The sequence below is a fragment of the Sphaeramia orbicularis genome, chromosome 18 (assembly GCF_902148855.1).
Source record: "Sphaeramia orbicularis chromosome 18, fSphaOr1.1, whole genome shotgun sequence".
Taxonomy (NCBI): Eukaryota; Metazoa; Chordata; class Actinopteri; order Kurtiformes; family Apogonidae; genus Sphaeramia; species Sphaeramia orbicularis.
The window spans coordinates 21,584,134-21,606,869 of NC_043974.1; the positions used below are offsets into that span (position 1 = coordinate 21,584,134).

Here is a 22,736-nt window from a genome sequence, read left to right on the forward strand (position 1 = left end):
GGAAAAAATGATTAAATTTTGGTGGTGATCGGGGGGTGGGGGGCCACGGGGGCCCACTGATCTGCCTTGGCGGAGGTCTGTGCTCTATGAGTGCTTTTCTAGAAAAGACAGATCCTCTGCCAAGCCAGATCAGTGGGCCCCCGTGGCCCCCCACCCCCCGATCACCACCAAAATTTAATCATTTGCTCCTTGTGCCAGTATCAACATTTCCTGAAATTTTCATCCAAATCCGGGGCACTGATCTGCCATGGTGGAAGTCTGTGCTCTCTGAATGCTTCTAGTTTGTTCAGTATTAATTGTCAGCCTTCTAAATCCAGGCTGGACTGACTGTACATACCCCGAGCAAGGAAAATAAAATTCTCATTTTGTGCAGTAATCTACACCTGGCTTTTCTGCCTCCGTCCATAACAATATACATTATAGCAAACTATTACATGACCAAAAACAAATTATTTTTCAATTTTAGCAAAAAAATGTCTCTGTTTTGAATGTCTGGGGTCACCAGAAACTTGTGATGTTAAAATGGAGTCATGAGCCACAAAAGGTTGGGAACAAAAGGTTGGGAACCACTGCTGTAGATGGTGTGATGATATTGTTTATGATAGATAGATAGATAGATAGATAGATAGATAGATAGATAGATAGATAGATAGATAGATAGATAGATAGATAGATAGATAGATAGATAGATAGATAGATAGATAGAAAGTATGTCTGTATGTCTACTTCTCTCGAATGTTTGAATAATAAATTACAGAAGGGGCTTAAATTACCAACTGTACTAACCACATCATCAACACATAGAGTTGTACATGCTCAACCACAATGACTGCAACCAGGTCAGTGAGCAGGTGATATGCATGAAGTGTCTGAAATAACTCATAGCACAGAGAAAAGGGGGTGTTTCACTTCTTGAGGTATGATGTATGATAGAATTACATGAATATATTTGACACAACATAAAAGTGATTATAATGAAATACAATAATGTATAGTAGTGACACCAGTGAGTCAGTTTGACCTGTAAAAATATGCAGAATTGGAAAAAAATCTATATTTGGTACTATTATGATAAAATGTATTCCGTTATCAAAGTCATTCAATGGTAAATGAAGCTCACAGATGTAAAAATGACACGTTATTGACCTCGATTGATTGTTGAACATGTTCTTCATAGTGACCTAGATGACAGAAACAGTCAAGTGAATATTATTATTTATCCAAATCTGATTAGACATTCAAATAAACAGGGAGGTTATGTTGAAACTAAACAAAGTGAAACTATGCTTAAGGAAGTGAGAGCCCACCTTTGTGAGACTTGTACATCTTGAGAACCAGAACAATGATGACCATAAAGAAGAACACAGTCAGACCATCCAGGATCACATTTAGCACTGGTACGATATCGAACACTCCTATACAAAAAAAAAGCAGAATATTTACATTTTAACATGGAGTTTTTAATGAATATTTAAATTGATTAAATAGTAAACTATTTTTAGCTCTTACCTTTAACATCTAAATATGTTGGATGGACAATAACGGTCTTTTGTTGCATAAGAAATCCACAGAAATACAGCCCAGAGTCAGATACATTCACTTGCTTGATTTTGAGGAAGATGTGAGAGATGTTGGACGTCACTTCAAATTTGCCATTCTCAAATGAGTCCACCTTAGAAGGGTCAAATATTGAGGCAATTTTGTTGGGTTCAGATCTCTTGACCACTCTGAACCACAATATCTGAGTAGAAGAACTGGTGTAGTTTGAGCACAGCAGTGTAGCATCTTCATCAGGCCGGACCTCCACCGTAACAGACTCAGAAACCGAGGTGAAGATCCAACCTGAAACAAACCCACATTAACCCACAGGACCTGAACAACACCATCAGATAAATTCAACAATATCCCAAATTACAGTTGGACTTACTGAGGCTGCAGAGGAGTAAAACAGTGTGTGAAGGGAAGTTCCTCATTGTGTGTGTGAGTCTGAACTGGTACGAAACCAAACAAGCTCCTATTTAATGCCTGAGGAGGTGGGGCGTTTTTCACAGACTGTGTTGAAGGTAAGAAGATGTTCAGCATCAAAAGTTCTAGACTCTAAGATGTCAGAGTAGGTGTGCAGTATCTCTATGCAGACGTGTTCACAAACTGTTTTGCACCAAACTGTTGTGGTTCACCGCTCTAAATAAACAGATTATGGTTTAGCATTGAATGAACAGATGTGCACACTCGTACTCTGTACTTCAAATCTACAGAGAAACACAAGTATAGTTTATAAGTTTGTGAGTAAAACTTCTTAACATGTTGATACTGGCACAAGGAACAAATGATTAAATTTTAGTGGTGATGGGGGGGGCACTGATCTGCCTTGGCAGAAGTGGGGATTTCTCAAAGACTGCAAGGGAAGCTCGGCTTCCCCTAAAATTATGAAAATTAAATTGTCAAATATGTACGGTTGTGTTGACAATTCATTGACTACAAATGTGTTAGAATACGTTCATCTCACAGATTAGTTCGTTTAGAATCAGCTTTATCACAAACCAGCGGACTCGATGTTGTTCACTTCTCATACATTCCCGTTGCGCTGTTTTCTCATACATCTCTGCTCAGTGCATTTGCCCATAGACGCTCAGCGTCCATGCACTTCAATGGGACTGAGTGGAACAGTTTTTTCATTGCCTCAAAACTGGACGGTAATTGGATAAATGTCATGATGTTGTCCCGCCCCCAGACGCTCGGCGTCTCTGGAGGTGAAGGGAGCTGTGGGCGGAGCTCGGCTGGGCTGGACGCTAGGCTTCTACGTGCTGATTGGAGGATCAGTCAAAAGGCTCCCGTTTGATTGACAGCTTTTTTTAGACCTACTCCTTCACTGACAGACTTCAGTTTAATACCGTCGCGCATTCTGCTGTGAAATCAAGACAGAAACCACTACAAAATTACTTGTTCATTTCTTGCACTGTAAATAAAACACACTCATTGTACTTCCTTGTTTCAATTTAACATAATTTCAACGTTTTCTTGTTTACTTGATACAATAAGGTCACTGACCAATTTCTTAAAAAGGAACAGAGGGCCGAATTTATGTATAAATAACTTGACAATTTTTTTTTTTCTTTTTTATGTAAGCACTCTCCGAGTGCTTTTCTAGTTTTGTTGATGTTATGGTCTATATTCCCCAACACATTGCTCTTATCTTCTATTCTTTACTACGTTGCTGCTTAAATGTTATCTTAAATGACACGCAGTCAGCAAATGTTCACAACTTTATTTCAGACTTAATTCTTACAGATTATGGAGTTTAAAGTTTTCATGCATTTCACCTCACTTGAACTTACTCCACAGAACTGTCTGACAATGGCAATTCTGTGGGGTTCAGATCTCTTGACCACTCTAAACCAGAATATCTGAGTAGGTAAACTGGAGTAGTTTGAGCACAGCAGTGTAGCATCTTCATCAGGCCGGACCTCCACCGATAATACTTAGTGTGACTGTGAAGAAGTGAAGCTACCATTAAAGTGAGGATCATCGTTACTGTGAGAGTTTCACTTCAACAGTGACACTTGTAAGGTAGCTGCTGCCTCTGATGCTTATCTTGTGGTGGGTTGTCAGATGATGTAAATATTTCCAGACCATGGCTGTTAATCGCATTGTTTCTGATATTTTTGATAACTGAAAGAAATCAGGCAGGTGTCACAGGTTATTTCAGCTTTATTTATAAGGAGTTGAGTCATGGTTTAAGAAAACCCCTTATTCTGTCCATACTGTCTTCTCCTAATGCGCACGCAAAGACGTTTAAAGGCAAGAATCAAAGCTTTGTATTTTTTTAATGAACCTCTTTACAAAGTCAGATTTATCATGGCATGAAGTGAAAGTACAACCACAGAAGAAGACAGAAGTGTATTTACAAAGCATCAGCTCCACATGGAGCTGCAGGTTCAGATGTTTCCTGAGTCCTTCTGACAGGGGCGGAGTAAATAGTATTGTTCTGTGCTTCGCTCTCAGATGAAGGCTTTTGGTTGTTTTCTCGATGAAAAGTCACCGCTGCGTAGTTTAGGTCATCTGTTTGTCGGCTCTGAGAACAAAAGTATTTACAGTTTCATACATGGATGTTATTGGAATACACATGACACCACTTTACATCTGCATTTATAGGCTTTGAAGGATTACTTTAAAACATCACTAAATCATTTTCTGTCAGGGTTAATATTGTTCTGATGTTCAGCTGTGTATTTATCAGAATTACGCATTTTCATGCAAGTTTTTTTTATTTATTTATTTATTTTTACCTCCTCCAAGGAACAGCCGAGGTTATGTTTTCATTGGGGTTTGTCTGCTTATTTGTCTGCTTGTTTGTCTGTTAGCAAGATAATTCAAACAGTTATGGACAGATTTTGATGAAAATCTCTTCTCTGTCTCTGACAAACAAGAATCTCTGTCTTTTATTAATTCATTGCTTCAATTCTATTGCTGTTTCTTTCAAATACAGCAGCTTAACATGGCTGATGATCATTTATTAGTAAATCACCAACTCTTAATGTCTTACTGTACCACCAGATCGGCTGTTTGAAGACTGCTTGAACACCTTTAAAGATATTTCACAAGAATCTGTTGCTGATTTACATAATCTTTGTAGATCAGTGTTTTTCAACCTTGGGGCCGGGACCCCATGTGGGATCACCTGGAATCCAAATGGGGTCGCGGCTCACCTGAAATTTACTAATTTACTAATAAACAACACATGGTGAGTTGACAGAGACAATCACAATACATTTAATCATTTCTTCCTTGTGCCAGGATCAACATTTCCTGAAAATTTCATGAAACTCCATCCATAACTTTTTGAGTTACCTTGCTAACAAACAAACACACAAACAAACAAACAAACAAACAAACACACAAACACACAAAGCAAAGCGATCACAATACCTCCTGGCGGAGGTAAAAAACATGACAAACTCTGAAGCTGAAACTGAAGCACTGCGGTACTGTTTGTCTTTCAAATGTTCATTGTGGTCAGTTTCAGATGCTGCAGCTCTTCTATAATTCATAATTTGAGTTATTGTTTGTTCAGTATTAATTGTCAGCCTTATAAATCCAAGCTGGACTGACTGTACATATAATGACCAAGGAAAATCAAATTCTCACTGTGTGCAGTAATCTACACCTGGCCTTTCTGCCGTTGTCCAGAATAATATACATTATAGCAAACTATTACACAATCAAAAACAAATTAATTTTAGCAAAAAAATGTCTCCGTTTTGAATGTCTGGGGTTGTCAGAAATTTGTGATGTTAAAATGGAGTCACGAGCCACAAAAGGTTGGGAACCACTGCTGTAGATGGTGTGATGATATTGTTTATGATAGATAGATAGATAGATAGATAGATAGATAGATAGATAGATAGATAGATAGATAGATAGATAGATAGAAAGATAGATAGATAGAAAGTATGTCTGTATGTCTACTTCTCTCGAATGTTTGAATAATAAATTACAGAAGGGGCTTAAATTACCAACTGTACTAACCACATCATCAACACATAGAGTTGTACATGCTCAACCACAATGACTGTAACCAGTTCAGTGAGCAGGTGATATGCATGAAGTGTCTGAAATAACTCATAGCACAGAGAAAAGGTTTTTTTTCTCCTCTCAAGGTATGATGTATGATAGAATTACATGAATATATTTGACACAACATAAAAGTGATTATAATGAAATACAATAATGTATAGTAGTGACACCAGTGAGTCAGTTTGACCTGTAAAAATATGCAGAATTGGAAAAAATCTATATTTGGTACTATTATGATAAAATGTATTCCGTTATCAAAGTCATTCAATGGTAAATGAAGCTCACAGATGTAAAAATGACATTATTTACCTCGATTGATTGTTGAATGTGTTCTTCACGGTGACCTACATGACAGAAACAGCCAAGTGAATATTATTATTTATCCAAATCTGATTAGACATTCAAATAAACAGGGAGGTTATGTTGAAACTAAACAAAGTGAAACTATGCTTAAGGAAGTGAGAGCCCACCTTTGTGAGACTTGTACATCTTGAGAACCAGAACAATGATGACCATAAAGAAGAACACAGTCAGACCATCCAGGATCACATTTAGCACTGGTACGATATCGAACACTCCTATACAAAAAAAAAGCAGAATATTTACATTTTAACATGGAGTTTTTAATGAATATTTAAATTGATTAAATAGTAAACTATTTTTAGCTCTTACCTTTAACATCTAAATATGTTGGATGGACAATAACAGGGGATTGTTGTATGTAATGTCCACAGAAATACAGCCCAGAGTCAGATACATTCACTTGCTTGATTTTGAGGAAGATGTGAGAGATGTTGGACGTCACTTCAAATTTGCCATTCTGAAATGAGTCCACCTTAGAAGGGTCAAATATTGAGGAAATTCTGTGAGGTTCCGATCTCTTGACCACTCTGAACCACAATATCTGAGTAGAACTGGTGTAGTTTGAGCACAGCAGTGTAGCATCTCCATCAGGCCGGACCTCCACCGTAACAGACTCAGAAACCGAGGTGAAGATCCAACCTGAAACAAAGCCACATTAACCCACAGGACCTTAACAACACCTTCAGATGAATTCAACAATATCCCAAATTACAGTTGGACTTACTGAGGCTGCAGAGGAGTAAAACAGTGTGTGAAGGGAAGTTCCTCATTGTGTGTGTGAGTCTGAACTGGCACGAAACTCACCAAGTTCCTATTTAATGCCTGAGGAGGTGGAGCATTTTTCACAGACTGTGTTGAAGGTAAGAAGATGTTCAGCATCAAAAGTTCTAGACTCTAAGACGTCATAGTAGGTGTGCAGCATCTCTATGCAGATGTGTTCACACACTGTTTTGCACCAACTTTGAACTTTAAACACTGTTGTGGTTCACCGCTCTAAATATAGATTATGGTTTAGCATTGAATGAACAGATGTGCACACTCATATTCTGTACTTCAAATCTGCAGAGAAACAGAAGTATAGTTTATAAGTTTATGGGTAAGACTTCTTAACACAATCTGCTTAATTGAAAGTCATTATTGCAGTAAAATTTGTATCAGCAGTGGTGGAAGAAGTACTGAAGCTTAGTACTTAAGTAAAAGTACAAATGACCATGTCTCCTGTCTTTGCTCCTTTGGCTTCATCTGGCTCTCCTGGTTACGGACCCATCACCTGACCCCGACTCCCCTGCTTCCTGCTCCTTGTCTGTTGCTCATCTGCTGTGAATAAAGACTGTTCTAAACTGAGGACTTGGTCAGAAGTTCTGCTTTTGGGTGTTCTACTGTACCCATTACATGGAGTACGGTGGCCCAGAGGTGCAACAGCCCAAAAAATTTTCCTGTATAAGAAAAAAAGAGAACGGCCCAAAAAATTATCCACTATAAGAAAAAAAAAGAGAACAGTACAAAAAATTTTCCACTATAAGAAAAAAGACAACAGCCCAAAAAATGATCCACTATATATTTTTAAAATAACTGTATTTTTAGCGCACCGACCTCCACTTCCGGTGGGTTACTTCCTTAGCATTAACCACATTAGCTGACGGCCTTAAAAATTTTCAGCCTTTGCTTTTATTTTTGTGATGACCTTAATCAATCTGTTCATTGATCTGTTCACCATCGGCAGGAGCACACAGCCCATTGGTATGTAACAACTGCTATCAGCTAATGTAGACTGCTAACGGTGTTTAATCATTAATAGATGCTTGTATATGTTATTATTTGTCATGCAAAGTCAGTGGTACTTTACGGTGGAAGGTTATTTATGTTTGTTAAACTGTGGGTTGCGGGAATGTGGAAGTTTGGCTGTGGCGTGAGTACTGTTTAGCGTCAGTGTTTAATTATCAATGCTAGCTGTATCTTACGTTGCCTTAAATATTCTTTAAAGATAACCATGCTGGCAACTGCTGTAGTAAACGCTGTAGTAAGCAGCAACGTTTAATTCTTAATCCATTGCAACGATGCTGCGCTGTAGCGCATTTGGGTTTGTTTGTGTTGTGGTCGGCACATATAGTTATAGAGGGAATGCATGTACGTCACTTCCCCCCTGGGCCACGCCCCTCGAAGTCAGACTGAGTGGCAAAAACAAACCGGCTCAACATGGCGGAGTATAGCAGTAACTACAGCAAGACCCGGAAAAATGTGGAATATAACATGACATCCTCGTCATGGTTAATTAGAAGATTACAGCTGGCGAGTGCTTTCAGTTCAACATACAATTGTTTTTGAGGTTTTCTGTCAGTGCAGACGTATTTTCTTGGCGGTGATTGCCAAGGTAAAGGCCCAGCAGTAGTGCTCACAGTTCACTACTGATTTACTGGAGTTGAACCCTTAGTACTGACCCAAATGAGTGGATGATCTACTGGTACTGTGGAGATTTAAGTAGAGTTAACATCAAATACTTGATCCAACACAGCTCCAACAGCTTTGTGCTAGAGTACCCCCTAATTTGGAAAACTAGGTTAGCCTCAGTTTAAGCTAGTTTACAAATTATGTAGAGCACAAGGTTCAGAATCACACAACTGAAGACAAAAACGTTTCAGTTTTGAAATATAGAAATAAATGACAGATGCTAACATTAAGAGCTTTACTATGAAGTAACGTTAGCCAAAACAATATGTAATTTAAGGTATGATTTTACACAAGAATACAGCATAAATTAACATTACCTGACACGAAATGGCAACCACAAATCCAGGTTTCGTTGCCTGGATTCCAGTTATTTCTAGGAATTGCAGTGATCCATCTGCTTCTTCTGTCTTTGGCTTTAGGTCGCCGCTAAAATGATAGCTCCGAGTGCTTTTTAAACCTATTTGTGCAATCAACACACAACAGCTCTTCCCCATTTTTTATATTGTTCTAAAGTTTTCGCAGTATTCAAGCCAAAGCCACTACTCATCTGCCTCTTTCTGCCACTCAGTGGGCGTAATTGCAGTGACTTCTGCTAGCGGTGACGTCACATGCATACCCACTATTAGCTCACGGGCTCCCATTCTTAATAATGCTGCGGCGGCGCTGGGGATGTGCTTTGCGCATGCTTCTAGGACACTAAGCCTTCTGGGTAATGTAGTTTCCGTGTTAATATAGTCACTGCAGTTAGTCTAATGTGATTTGTGTGTTTAAGTCTGCTTTGTTATGTGGGAGATAACTTTGCTTGTTGGTTGTTTTTATGTGTGAAGAGTATATTGTAATTATGTATTTCTATGTCTGTTTCTATTTAAAGGTTTGTGACCTGTGGTAAAAAGTAAATTAAACAAGAAAAGGATAAACACGAGTCGTAACATTGTGTGCTGCCTGTCCAGCCTTTTCAGAGGGCTAAAATTTTGAGAAGTCCGAACAGTGTCTTTATTAAAGAAAGAGACTCAACATTTACTATTAACCTTGTGATATAGTCCTGTTTCTTTGTACTTTTTAACAGGAATACACTACAACACTTTATCAGGTTGTGATATTGAGTCACTATATAAATGAAGCTTATTAGGCTAAGTCTAACCTCAACAATATAAGAAAAACAATACTGTTCTATAATACCTCATGAATATCTTTATTTTAAATTTATACTATTTCTGTGCATTTATACTTTTTTTTATGTGAGTTGAACTTGTTGCTTCCACCAAGGAGGTTATGTTTTTGCCAGCATTGGTTTGTCTGTCTGTCTGTGTGCAAGATAACTCAAAAAGTTATGGACAGATTTAGATGAAAATTTCAGAAAACGTTGATACTGGCACAAGGAACAAATGATTAAATTTTGGTGGTGATTTGGGGAGGGGGGCACTGATCTGCCTTGGTGGATGTCTGTGCTCTCCGAGTGCTTTTCTAGTTTTGTTGATGTTATGGTCTATATTCCCCAACACATTGCTCTTATCTTCTATTCTTTACTACGTTGCTGCTTAAATGTTATCTTAAATGACACGCAGTCTGCAAATGTTCACAACTTTATTTCAGACTTTAAACTCCATAATCTGTATGAATAAAGTTCTCATGCATTTCACCTCACTTGAAATTACACCACAGAACTGTCTGGCAATGGCAATTCTGTGGGGTTCAGATCTCTTGACCACTCTAAACCAGAATATCTGAATAGAAGAACTGAAGTAGTTTGAGCACAGCAGTGAAGCATCTTCATCAGGCCGGACCTCCACTGATAAAACTTACTGTGACTGTGAAGAAGTGAAGCTACCATTAAAGTGAGGATCATCATTAGTATGTGAGTTTCACACCAACAGTGACACTTGTAAGGTAGCTGCTGCCTCTGATTTTTATCTTATGGTGGGTTGTCAGATGATGTAAATGTTTCCAGACCATAACTGTTAATCGCATTGTTTCCAATGTTTTTGATAACTGAAAGAAGTCAGGTAGGCGTCTCACTTTATTTAAGCTTTATTTATATGGAGTTGAGTGGTGGCTTAAGAAAACCCCTTATTCTGTCCATACTGTCTTCTCCTAATGCACATGCAAAAGCATTTAAAGGCAAGAATCAAAGCTTTGTATTATTTTTTTAATGAACCTCTTTACAAAGTCAGATTTATCATGGCATGAAGTAAAAGTACAACCACAGAAGAAGACAGAAGTGTATTTACAAAGCATCAGCTCCGCATTGAGCTGCAGGTTCAGATGTTTCCTGAGTCCTTCTGACAGGGGCGGAGTAAATAGTATTGTTCTGTGCTTCGCTCTTCGATGAAGGCTTTTGGTTGTTTTTTCGATGAAAAGTCACTGCTGCGTAGTTCAGGTCATCTGTTTGTCGGCTCTGAGAACAAAAGTATTTACAGTTTCATAAATGGATGTTATTGGAATACACATGACACCATTTTACATCTGCATTTATAGGCTTTGAAGGATTACTTTAAAACATCACTAAATCATTTTCTGTCAGGGTTAATACTGTATATTTATCAGAATTACACATTTTCATGAATTTTTTTTTTTTTTTTTTTTATCTCCGCCAAGGAACAGCGGAGGTTATGTTTTCATCGGGCTTTGTCTGTTTGTTATCTCCACCAGGAGGTATTGTGATTACTTTGCTTTGTGTGTTTATTTGTTTGTTAGCAACTTTATGGGAAAACTATAACAACCATCTTTACCAAATTTTACCCACAGATAGGCCTAGGCCCTGGGACAAACCCATTACATTCTGGGCCAAGTAGGCCAAAGTTCAAGATCACAGCAAGGTCACAAAATCTACAATTTTCCTATCTCTCATCATTGAGCAATTTTCGAAAATTCATAAAAAATTCAAAATGACTCCGATTAGCCTCAAATTTGATCCACCCGTAGCTTATAACAATATCTTGTATCTGGCACAAAATTGTCCACATCCACTGTGGAATGTGAACTCTGTGGACATTTCAGTTTACCATTGAAAATCCCATTTACGACACATTTTTCATTATAACTCAACAAATATTGATTGGAATTTAATATAATTTGACATACACATGACTGGTACCAAGCTTCAACTTTTTCTGCTGTATGGAACAACCTTAAAACTGTTTAACTGAAAAAGAAGTAGTCCATCCACACATGCACACCATTCGGGGTGCTTGGCGGAGGTTTGCGTTCTCTGAACACTTGTTTGTTTGTTTGTCTTTAAACAAGATAACTCAAAAAGTTATGGATGGATTTGGATGAAATTTTCAGGAAATGTTGATACTGGCACAAGGAACAAATGATTCAATTTTGGTGGTGGGTGGGGGGGTGAGTGGCACTGATCTACCTTGGTGGAGGTCTTTGCTCTCCAAGTGCTTTTTTAATTTATGAATGAAATCCAAGTCCCTCTTCCACTTCTTCCACTTTTCTTGAAATAGCATTAATTCACAGTGTCTTTAATTTATTACTTCAATTCTCTTGCTGTTTCTTTCAAATACAGCAGCTTAACCTGACTGATGATGATTTATTGGCCTGAAATGATCATATAAAAGAGGGCACAAAATGTTTCAGTTAATCTACCCACATTTTCATATCAGGGAAAAATCCTGTCGTTGTAAATCTCACTGAAGATATAAACCTGACTATGAGTAAGACCGATCACACACAGATTAACCATGATACTGTATTATCACCACTGACAGAAGTGGTAATATTGTTTATTTCACAACAGTATCACCTTTCAGTGGGTTGGATATATTAAGCAGCAAGTGAACATTTAGTCCTTGAAGCTGTGGATGCTTACAATAATGTTCTGTTCCCGTAGATGGTTGAGATCTGGTTGTTGTTTATTTACTTTTGGTAGGTACTAAACACTTCACACTAGGAATGAATAAGATCTGGAGATGCTCTGACCCATCACTGTTACCTCCCTTGTCAAAGTTACTCAGATCCCTATTCTTGTCCATTTTGCTGTTTCTAACACATCAGCTTTGAAATGTACGTGTTCACTTAGTGCCAAATATATCCCACCCACTGACAGGTCCCACTGAAATGAGATAATCAGTATTAATACCACTTTGCCTGTTATTTATTTATTTAGAACATGCAAAGAAACAAAATAAAACAAAATGAAGCAAATTAAGACAAAAACAAAATATTTAAATGAACAGAATCTATCTTCAAATACGTGCAAGTCTGAATTTTGGATGGTCAAAAAGGAGTAGGAAGAAGTATAAACTTATTTAATCCCACGACTCAAGCGCTTATAATCAAACAATGCATTTTTCCTAATTTTAGCATTCATGATCAGAATGTTATGGCTGATCTGTGTATCATTCTACATCTTGATCTTAACCCATACAGACCCAAACATCCACTGCCAACCAAAAGCATTTAATGATATAAATGTTTAATACCTGTTGATTCACTAATCCTATCAATACATGCAAATAATTGGTGTAAAATACAGTTTGTCATGTTTTCATAGTCATCAGATATCAGACCCGTAGTGAACGTGGAAACACCGTCATCTTCTACAACACTGATTCACCAGTAAAACCCATGAAGTTGGATCAATGACAGTGGCTGGAGACACTTGTTTTATGTTCAATTAATGATATATTTTGTTGAAAAAGTCACTTTTTCTTCAGCTTTCTCTGTTTCTGATATAATAAAACACAACTTTAATCTGAGCTTTTATGACCATCTACATGATCAGAAAAATAAATATTAGAAAATACACGATTTACACTGAAAAAAAAAACAAAACAAAATACTGAGGATAATAGTATAGTAAATAGTGATAAATCTTTGAGGAATGGTTAAATAGATAGAAAAATTCATTTGGGAACTGCCACAGAAGAAGCACTGGGTCTTTGTGGGTTAACATGTGAAACTAAATTTCATGTTGTGCTAATTATAAGCTGTGGTAGTGAAGGTAAAAAATGTCACTTCCAGTTCTCCTATACGTCAACATTTGACAGTTCATGCATAGAAAGACTCTCCTCTTACAAATGCTTAGATCTGATGAAAAGTTGGCCCTTATTATACAAATGAACAACCTGCTGAAAAAGCTGGGACCTTTCTTTTTTATCACTTGAGGCCAAGAACAAACTGCTAAGTGTCCATTTCGATCTGTATTAGATTATAGTCATGTGATTTCCACTCTCTGTATCATGCTACAAAACCCTTTACGACCAGTGCTGGTTCACACACTCCCCACTGTATTGTATCTGAATCTGTAGGATTGTTTGACAAATGTGCCTTTGTTTAGAACACAAATTACTCTTATTGTCCTGTTGTACCACCAGATCGACTGTTTGGAGACTGCTTGAACACCTTTAAAGGTATTTCAAAAGAATCTGTTGCTGATTTACATAATCTCTGTGGATCAGTGGTTTTCAACCTTGAGGGTCGGGACCCCATGTGGGATCACCTGGAATTTCTAATTCACTAATAAACAATACATGGTGAGTTGAGAGAGACAATCCCAATCCATAAAAGACGTGACAAACTGTGAAGCTGAAACTGAAGCACTGTGGTACTGTTTATCTTTCAAATGTTCATTGTGGTCGGTTTCAGATGCTGCAGCTCTTTCATAATTCATAGTTTGAGTTCTTGTTTGATCAGTATTAATTGTCAGCCTTGTGAATCCAAGCTGGACTGACTGTACATATCCTGACCAAGGAAAATAAAATTCTCACGTTGTGCAGTAATCTACATCTGGCTTTTCTGCCTCTGTCCATAATAATATACATTATATAGACTAAATGTTGTCTAAAATTGATGTTTATTTGCAACATAGTATTGCAAAGTATTACATGATCAAAAACAAATTAATTCTAGCAAAAAAAAAAAAAGTCTCTGTTTTGAATTTGTGGGGTCGCCAGAAATTTGTGATGTCAAAATGGAGTCATAAGTCAAAAAAGGTTGGGAACCACTGCTGTAGATGGTGTGATGGTGTGGTATATTTTCCCTTTTTAATATATTTTTTACCCTTCTTTTACTTTCTTTTCTAAATTGCTTTTATGTTCTTGATAGATAGATAGATAGATAGATAGATAGATAGATAGATAGATAGATAGATAGATAGATACCAACTGTACTAACCACATTAACAAACCAAGTTACACAATAGAGTGACTTGCACAACCGCACTGTCTGTAACCAGTTCAGTGAGCAGGTGATATGTATGAAGTATCTGAGGAAACTCATAGCGCAGAGAAAAGGGGGTGTGTCACTACTTGAGGTATGATCTACAATTGAATTACATTAATATATTTGACACAACGTAAAAGTGATTATAATGAAATATAATAATACATAGTAGTAAATTACTCCTGGTATTAAAAGTCTGATGGGGCTTGTGCATCTCCATTGTGACCACACTGTCGACAATGATAACTACACTGCACAACCATAGTGTATAGTACATCTGGATGTCTGTGTAACTGAATGAGGAAAACACCTCAGTACACCTAAAAATAAAAATAAAAAAATCTACAGAAAAGAGGAAGTGACACCAGTGAGTCAGTTTGACCTGTTAAAATATGCAAAATTGGAAAAAAATCTATATTTGGTACTATTATGATAAAATATATTCCGTTATCAAAGTCATTCAATGGTAAATGAAGCTCACAGATGTAAAAATGACATTATTTACCTCGATCGATTGTTGAACGTGTTCTTCACGGTGACCTAGATGACAGAAACAGTCAAGTGAATATTATTATTTATCCAAATCTGATTAGACATTCAAATAAACAGGGAGGTTATGTTGAAACTAAACAAAGTGAAAATGTGCTTAAGGAGGTGATAACCCACCTTTGTGAGACTTGTACATCTTGAGAACCAGAGCAATGATGACCATAAAGAAGAACACAGTCAGAAAACCCAGGATCACATTTAGCACTAGTGTGATATCGAACACTCCTATACAAAAAAAAGCAGAATATTTACATTTTAGCATGGAGTTTTTAATGAATATTTAAATTGATTTAATAGTAAACTGTTTTTAGCTCTTACCTTTAACATCTAAATATGTTGGATGGACAATAACGGTCTTTTGTTGCATAAGAAATCCACAGAAATACAGCCCAGAGTCAGATACATTCACTTGCTTGATTTTGAGGAAGATGTGAGAGATGTTGGACGTCACTTCAAATTTGGCATTCTGAAATGAGTCCACCTTAGAAGGGTCATATACTGAGGCAATTCTGTGGGGTTCAGATCTCTTGACCACTCTGAACCACAATATCTGAGTAGAAGAACTGGTGTAGTTTGAGCACAGCAGTGTAGCATCTCCATCAGGCCGGACCTCCACCGTAACAGACTCAGAAACCGAGGTGAAGATCCAACCTGAAACAAACCCACATTAACCCACAGGACCTGAACAACACCTTCAGATGAATTCAACAATATCCCAAATTACAGTTGGACTTACTGAGGCTGCAGAGGAGTAAAACAGTGTGTGAAGGGAAGTTCCTCATTGTGTGTGTGCGTCTGAACTGGCACGAAACTCACCAAGCTCCTATTTAAGGCCTGAGGAGGTGGAGCATTTTTCACAGACTGTGTTAAAGATAAGAAGATGTTCAGCATCAAAAGTTCCAGCCTTTAAGACTTCAAAGTAGGTGTGCAGCATCTCTATGGAGACGGCCTCAGCTGTTGGTCGACAGTTTGACGCGTTCACAGACTGTCTCGCACCAACTCTGAACTTTAAAAACTGTTGTGGTTCATCACTCTAAATTTACAGATTTTGGTTTAGCTTTGAATGAACAGATGTGCACACTCGTACTCTGTACTTCAAATCTACAGAGAAACACAAGTATATTTTATAAGTTTGTGAGTAAAACCTAACTGAAAGTCATCATTACCGAGTAAAAATCGTGCCAGTTACCCGTGTTGGGCAAATTACTTTAAAACAGTAATTAGTTATAGTTACTAGTTACTTTCCCAAAAAGTAATTGAATTAGTTACAGAATTACTCCTTCATAAATGTAATTAGTTACCAGGGAAAGTAATTATTGCGTTACTTTCTTGAAAAACCTTCAAATATGTAAAAGAAACTGATTTTTGAGCATGTTTCACAGGTCGGTTTCATAGAGTAGAACAGCAGACAGGTACTTCATTTAATTTCATATTTATTGGAGTGTGAACAAAATTAAAGACATCCCTGAAATAATAAAGCAGTGTCATCCTTTGTGGGTTCTATTGCCTTTCTTTCTTATCCTTTGGCAAATTTGAGTTAAGGAAGACAAGTGATCAAATGTTTGCGTCTTGAGGCGACTTCTGTCTGATAATATTAGTCCTGTGTTAGAGAAAATACTCATTCAGATGAAACCAATGTTCCCACTAAACAGAGATTTTGGGCCATGACTTTGGTAAGGCTGGGGTACACCAGGGCCCGGCTTTTCCACCACGTAAAGCAGGGGTGTTGAACTCATTTTCTTCCTGGAGCCACATTCAGCCCAATTTAATCTGAAGTGGGCCGGACCAGTAAAATAATAGCATGATAACCAATAAATAATGACAACTCCAAACTGTTTTAGTGCAAAAATAACCTTCAATTATGCCAGTATTTATATTTACAAACTATCCAAACAAAAAGGATGTGAATAACCTGAAAAAAATGGAATTTGTTAAGAAATATAAGTTCAATTTTATCAATATTATGCCTCGACTTATCATTATACATATGCATTACAGATCGGATCTACATAGGCACAAAACATTTAGTAACAGGCAGAATGTTGTTAAAATTGCGCTTAATTTTCTTCAGACATTTCAGGTTGTTCATATTTGTTCAAGTTATTCACATTTTAAAGGATAGTTTGTTAATGTAAAACATTTTCGTAATTTAACCCTTTCATGCACGAATTATGAGAACCTTAATCAAAATTTTTTCCTGAGTGTTTTTATTCCTCTTTAGGCATGAAAAAAATAACGCGATTGAAAAATTTCTTCTGAAAAATAAATATAAATAAATAATAATAATAAAAAAAAAAAATACATAAAAAAACAATAATGAAAAAAAAAAATCTTATGAACCTATTTTTCATGAAGTTGCAAAAATGTCCACTCAACTGGACACCATGTGTTTAATTTTTGACGCACAGAAACATGTATTTACTAATAAATTGTGTGAAAACTATGGGGAGGGCTTGTGATTCTGGGGGTTTATGCTCAGGAGAGATCTACATAATGTTACCAATTCATGTCAGAAAAGATATGTAGTGTCTTAAAACTTTAATAAAGATATGTGTAAAACAACAACACAAATGAAAAGAACAACAAAATTCATGAATATACAAGAGAACAGCTGTAGAATAACTGTCCACTGTAGTGATCAGTATGCATGAAAGGGTTAATGTTTTTTGCACTAAAAGAGAAAAACTGATGTTGTCATTATTTATAGGTTGTTATGATATTATTTTTGAGTTTGATGCCCTAACTTGCACTTTACAAATTCATCCTGCGGGCCGGATTGGAACCTTTTGCAGGCCAGTTTTGACCCCCGGGCCACATGTTTGACACCTGTGACATGAGGGGATCTGCATTTATAGGAAGAAGATGCTCCTCCAGTTAATCCAGCATCTCCACTTTTTTTCAGTCGCTCCTCCCTGATACAGCTGTAAATGCCTTCAGTCCAGTCAGTCTGACTCCTCCCCTAAATTAGCTGCACATATAGATGCGTTCAAGTGAATGGGGTGTGCTGCGGACAACTCAAATTCGGACATATCATTAATCGTTCACGTGAAGGTAGTGTGGACAACTCAGACTCATGGACACACAGGTGAAGCATGAAGGCAGTGTGGACAATCTGAATATAAAAACAGCTCGCAACGAACTGGTTCTTATCACTTAAAAGAACCGTTCAAAAGACTCGACTCATCTGCAAACGTCACACCTCTCGTGCCTGGCTGAGCGAGCCAGGACGGATAACAGTTGTTAGATATCAGTGCAAAGTAACGCGCAGTATTTCACTGTCGGTAACAGTAACGGTGTTGGAACATTCCAAACAGTGATTAATTAGATTACCCGTTACTGGAAAATAATAACGGCGTTAGTCATGCCATTATTTTTAACGCCTTTATTCCCAACACTGCCAGTTACAACTAGAAAAGCACTTGGAGAGCGCAGACCTCCGCCAAGGCTGATCTGCCCCCCCCCCCAGCTCCTTAACATCAGCTACGAAGCATTGACTGTTCTAGAGGAACTGATTCAAACTTTTTTTCTGATAGGTAGTGGCCAACTATCTTGCAAAACAAACCACTGTATATCTACTTCTCTCCAAAGTTTGAATAATAAACTAGAAAAGCAATCGGAGGGTGCAGACCTCCGCCAAGGCAGATTAGTCCCCCCCCCCATCACCACCAAAATCTAATCATTTGTTCCTTGTGCCAGTATCAACATTTCCTGAAAATTTCATCCAAATCCATCTGTAACTTTTTGAGTTACCTTGCTAACAGACAAACAAACAAACAGACAGACAGACAGACAGACAGACAAACCCAGATGAAAACATAACCTCTGCCGATCCTTGGCGGAGGTACTGATGACACCTTTTTTTCTGAGGTGTGGTTCCATTTGCCCCTGAGTGTCTTTATTAAAAAAAGTGACTTAACATTTACAATTAACCTTGTGATATAGTCCTGTTTCTTTGCACTTTTTAACAGGAATACACTACAATGCTTTAGGTTGTGATATTGATTCACTACATAAACAAAGCTTATTAGGCTAAGTCTAATCTCAACATTCATTCATTCATTTTCTGAACCCGCTTTATCCTCACTAGGGTCACGGGGGTCGCTTGGAGCCTATCCCAGCTACATTGGGGCGAAGGCGGGGTACACCCTGGACATGTCGCCAGTTCATGACAGGGCTGAACATATAGAGACAAACAATCACTCTCACATTCACACCTATGGGCAATTTAGATTAACCAATTAACCTATCAGTGCATGTCTTTGAATGGTGGGAGGAGCCAGAGTACCTGGAGAGAACCCACGCAGACACAGGGAGAACATGCAAACTCCACACAGAAAGGTCCCACCCCCCGTCGACTGGTGTTGGAATCGAACCCAGGACCTTCTTACTGTGAGGCACGAGTGCTAACCACTGCACCACCGTGTCACCCTAATCTCAACAATGTAACCAAAACAAAACTGTTCCATAATATGTCAGAGATATCTTTATTTTATATTTATACTGTTTCTGTGCATTCATGTTTTTTTTTATGTGAGTTAGCTTGTTTTGTTGATGTTATGGTCTATATTCCCCAACACATTGCTTTAACCTTGTATTCTTTACTACGTTGCTGCTTAAATGACACACAGCCAGCAAATGTTCACACTTTATTTCACACTTTATTCATACAGATGACGGAGTTTAAAGTGCTCATGCATTTCACCTCACTTGTACTTAGACCACAGAACTGTCTCTTCCTGTCAGAAAGGTGATGTTTGTTATTCACGCCTGCACTGTGTCAGACCCCCCATCTTAAATTCAATGCAAATTAAAAAAAAACAAAAAAATGAAGAAGCCACTGAGACAACATGCTCTATCTAGAATTTTAGAAATTTTACAATATGACAAATACTATATGGCATTCTCTAATTTATACAATTCACTTTTTATATTCTAGAATACAATGACAGATTCATGTGATGCATTATTTTTTGTCACAGCCCAGCCTTTCATTTTCATATTTATCTAGTTGCTCTAGCTCTAGGTTCTGCAGGTGTTGTGTTTTCCGCATTTATCTATGATGTGACTTTACAAACCAGGGGGCCTTTTGGCTTCTGTCTCTCTCCTCATTTGGACTGTGTTGTTACAAACGTCAAACCTCTTTCTCCTTTGTTGTTTACATTTCTTTCTCATTTGGCCAGGAATGGTGATTAGCTTCTGTTCTCTTACTTTTGCACATGTTCCACACATACAGCTCCACTCCTGCAGCACCTCACATTCACACTGATAACACTGATCACTCACACCTTTTGTTGATTTGCAGCTTTATTTCTGATTTTGGTCATTTAGAATAAAATTTGGCCAGTCGTTCTTGGTGTTTGGTCCTTTTTTGTTATGGTCTTGAGCCAGGCCATGACATTTATACAGTGTTCAGTGAGTCTATTTAGTGGCAGCATAAATGACATCAGGTTCCTGTTCTCCCTCTGATCCAGGCTTTCAGTTGTTCTTTGGATGATAATTCACTGCAGTGTAGATCAGGTCCTCTATGTACAGGCTCTGAAAATAAAATAAAATAGAAATTGTGCTTAAATGTGTGTTATTGTGGGCATGTTTAATGTGATAACTATAGTAACAATGGCTGACTCATTGCAAAATCATTTACGTTTATGACATATCATGGTGTCTGTGTAACAGAAAGTGGAAAATACACTTCAGGAGGTAGAACGTAAAGTACAGCAAAGTGCACAGAGTCTCAGTTTAGTGCCTCTTCAACATACACATTGCAACTTCCAAGGAAGAAGCAGTGAGTGAGTGTGTGATGAGTGAAACAGTAGTCGCTTTTCCATTGAACATCTGCGCAAAACTTTACCGATATTTACAACATGTCGAAAAAACAGAAGTGTGTAATGTTGTTTTTTCCATTAAATCACAAATGTGATGATTTGTTTATTTATTATCGCGAGATTACACGAGAAGTCATTCCATAAACATGGCTACGAGCGTAAATATGGTGTTGATTTACAGATATATTCATTACTGAACATCAAAAGAAACTTCCATCCATCCATCCATTATCCTCCGCTTTATCCGGGGCCGGGTCGCGGGGGTAACAGTCTAATCAGGGACGCCCAGACTTCCCTCTCCCCAGACACCTCCTCCAGCTCTTCCGGGGGGACCCCGAGGCGTTCCCAGGCCAGCCGAGAGACATAGTCTCTCCAGCGTGTCCTGGGTCTTACCCGAGGTCTCCTCCCGGTGGGACATGCCCAGAACACCTCCCCAGGGAGGCGTCCAGGAGGCATCTTAAACAGATGCCCGAGCCACCTCAGCTGGCCCCTCTCGACACGGAGGAGCAGCGGCTCTACTCCGAGCTCCTCCCTGGTGACTGAGCTCCTCACCCTATCCCTAAGGGTGCGCCCAGCCACCCTGCGGAGGAAACTCATTTCGACGCCTTGTATCTGGGATCTTGTCCTTTCGGTCATGACCCAAAGCTCATAACCATAGGTGAGGGTTGGAAACTTATCACCAGGATATTCAAGTGTTGGGAATCCTACTCTCCTGGTCTCAATCCAATTGAACATCTGTGGGATATTCTTGGTAGATCCGTGTATGCTAGGCATCCAGCACCTGGCAACCGCCAGATGCTCATCCAGGGCCTTCAGGAAGAGTGGGACAACATCCCCCAAGATAGGATCAGGAGGTTCATCCAGAGTATGCACAGAAGGTGCACAGCCTGTGTTAGAGCTCAGGGAGGACATACCCAGTACTGAGGACATTGATCTGGACCATATGGTCAATCTTTGACTTGCTGTGGATTAATAATGTTGCTTGTTGCTAAATGTGAACTTTGTTGAACTACCCTTTATCATATTTTACATTATTTTCTGGATACTCATTCACTGTTTTTGTTGTTTGTTGTATTTTGTTTGTTAATTAAATGTTTTTTAAGAACAAGAAAGAATTTGTTTTCATATTTAATAAAATGGTGTGAAATGGCATCACATAGAATATGTGATAAGTTTCCTTTGATGTTCAGTTTATATTACCCCTCTATCTTGTACTAAATTAAAAAATGATTGGGTTTCCTGGTGTGTCCACACATATCACAACATGTTTCTTCTTCTTCTTCACTTGTTGTACCGTCTGTCAACATCTGTTTTTTTTAATTCATCTGACTCTAGTTGTGAAAAAAAGTTTTTCCATTTCAGTTCTGTGTGATATACCATTTACGCTATGCCCAAAAAACCACCTCTTGCCAGCGCAAAAACTTTTAATTGAAAAATGAGACTTTTGAAGAAATTGTTTTTCCATTAGGTAAATTTTTATGCTAATTATTGCTAAATAAAATGACACATTATTTACCTCAATCGATTGTTGAATGTGTTCTTCACGGTGACCTAGATGACAGAAACAGTCAACTGAATATTATTATTTATCCAAATCTGATTAGACATTCAAATAAACTGGGAGGTTATGTTGAAACCAAACAAAGTGAAAATGTGCTTAAGGAAGTGAGAGCCCACCTTTGTGAGACTTGTACATCTTGAGAACCAGAACAATGATGACCATAAAGAAGAACACAGTCAGACCATCCAGGATCACATGTAACACTAGTGCGATATCGAACACTCCTATACAAAAAAAAAAGCAGAATA

At 38.0% G+C, this 22,736-nt stretch overlaps 2 protein-coding genes across 2 annotated transcripts; both read right to left on the reverse strand.

Annotated features, from left to right (window-relative positions):
* Positions 1–3,755: 3,755 nt before the first annotated feature.
* Positions 3,756–6,715, reverse strand: LOC115438174 (uncharacterized). Its single transcript, XM_030161600.1, has 5 exons — positions 6,662–6,715; positions 6,247–6,576; positions 6,045–6,152; positions 5,884–5,918; positions 3,756–4,072 (listed from the first exon to the last, which is right to left on the reverse strand). Exons 1-5 carry the CDS (start codon positions 6,705–6,707, stop codon positions 3,902–3,904), a joined length of 690 nt encoding a protein of 229 aa, XP_030017460.1. The 5' UTR covers positions 6,708–6,715; the 3' UTR covers positions 3,756–3,901.
* Positions 6,716–10,572: 3,857 nt separating this feature from the next.
* LOC115438172 (uncharacterized) lies at positions 10,573–15,887 on the reverse strand. The gene is made up of 5 exons (XM_030161598.1): positions 15,842–15,887; positions 15,424–15,756; positions 15,223–15,330; positions 15,062–15,096; positions 10,573–10,780 (listed from the first exon to the last, which is right to left on the reverse strand). The coding sequence occupies exons 1-5, from the start codon at positions 15,885–15,887 to the stop codon at positions 10,610–10,612; spliced, it is 693 nt and encodes a 230-aa protein (XP_030017458.1). The 3' UTR covers positions 10,573–10,609.
* Between the last annotated feature and the right edge of the window lie 6,849 nt (positions 15,888–22,736).

Bases quoted from the DNA above. Each gene is read 5' to 3' on its own strand.
- LOC115438172 (XM_030161598.1), bottom strand. From the start codon at position 15,887: ATGAGGAACTTCCCTTCACACACTGTTTTACTCCTCTGCAGCCTCA. The intron at 15,097-15,222 runs GTGGGTTATCAC...TCTGTCATCTAG, and splicing joins GATGTACAAGTCTCACAAAG to GTCACCGTGAAGAACACGTT. The intron at 10,781-15,061 runs GTAAATAATGTC...TTTTGTTCTCAG, and splicing joins ACGTTCAACAATCGATCGAG to AGCCGACAAACAGATGACCT.
- LOC115438174 (XM_030161600.1), bottom strand. From the start codon at position 6,707: ATGAGGAACTTCCCTTCACACACTGTTTTACTCCTCTGCAGCCTCA. The intron at 6,577-6,661 runs GTAAGTCCAACT...GCTTTGTTTCAG, and splicing joins TTTACTCCTCTGCAGCCTCA to GTTGGATCTTCACCTCGGTT. The intron at 5,919-6,044 runs GTGGGCTCTCAC...TCTGTCATGTAG, and splicing joins GATGTACAAGTCTCACAAAG to GTCACCGTGAAGAACACATT.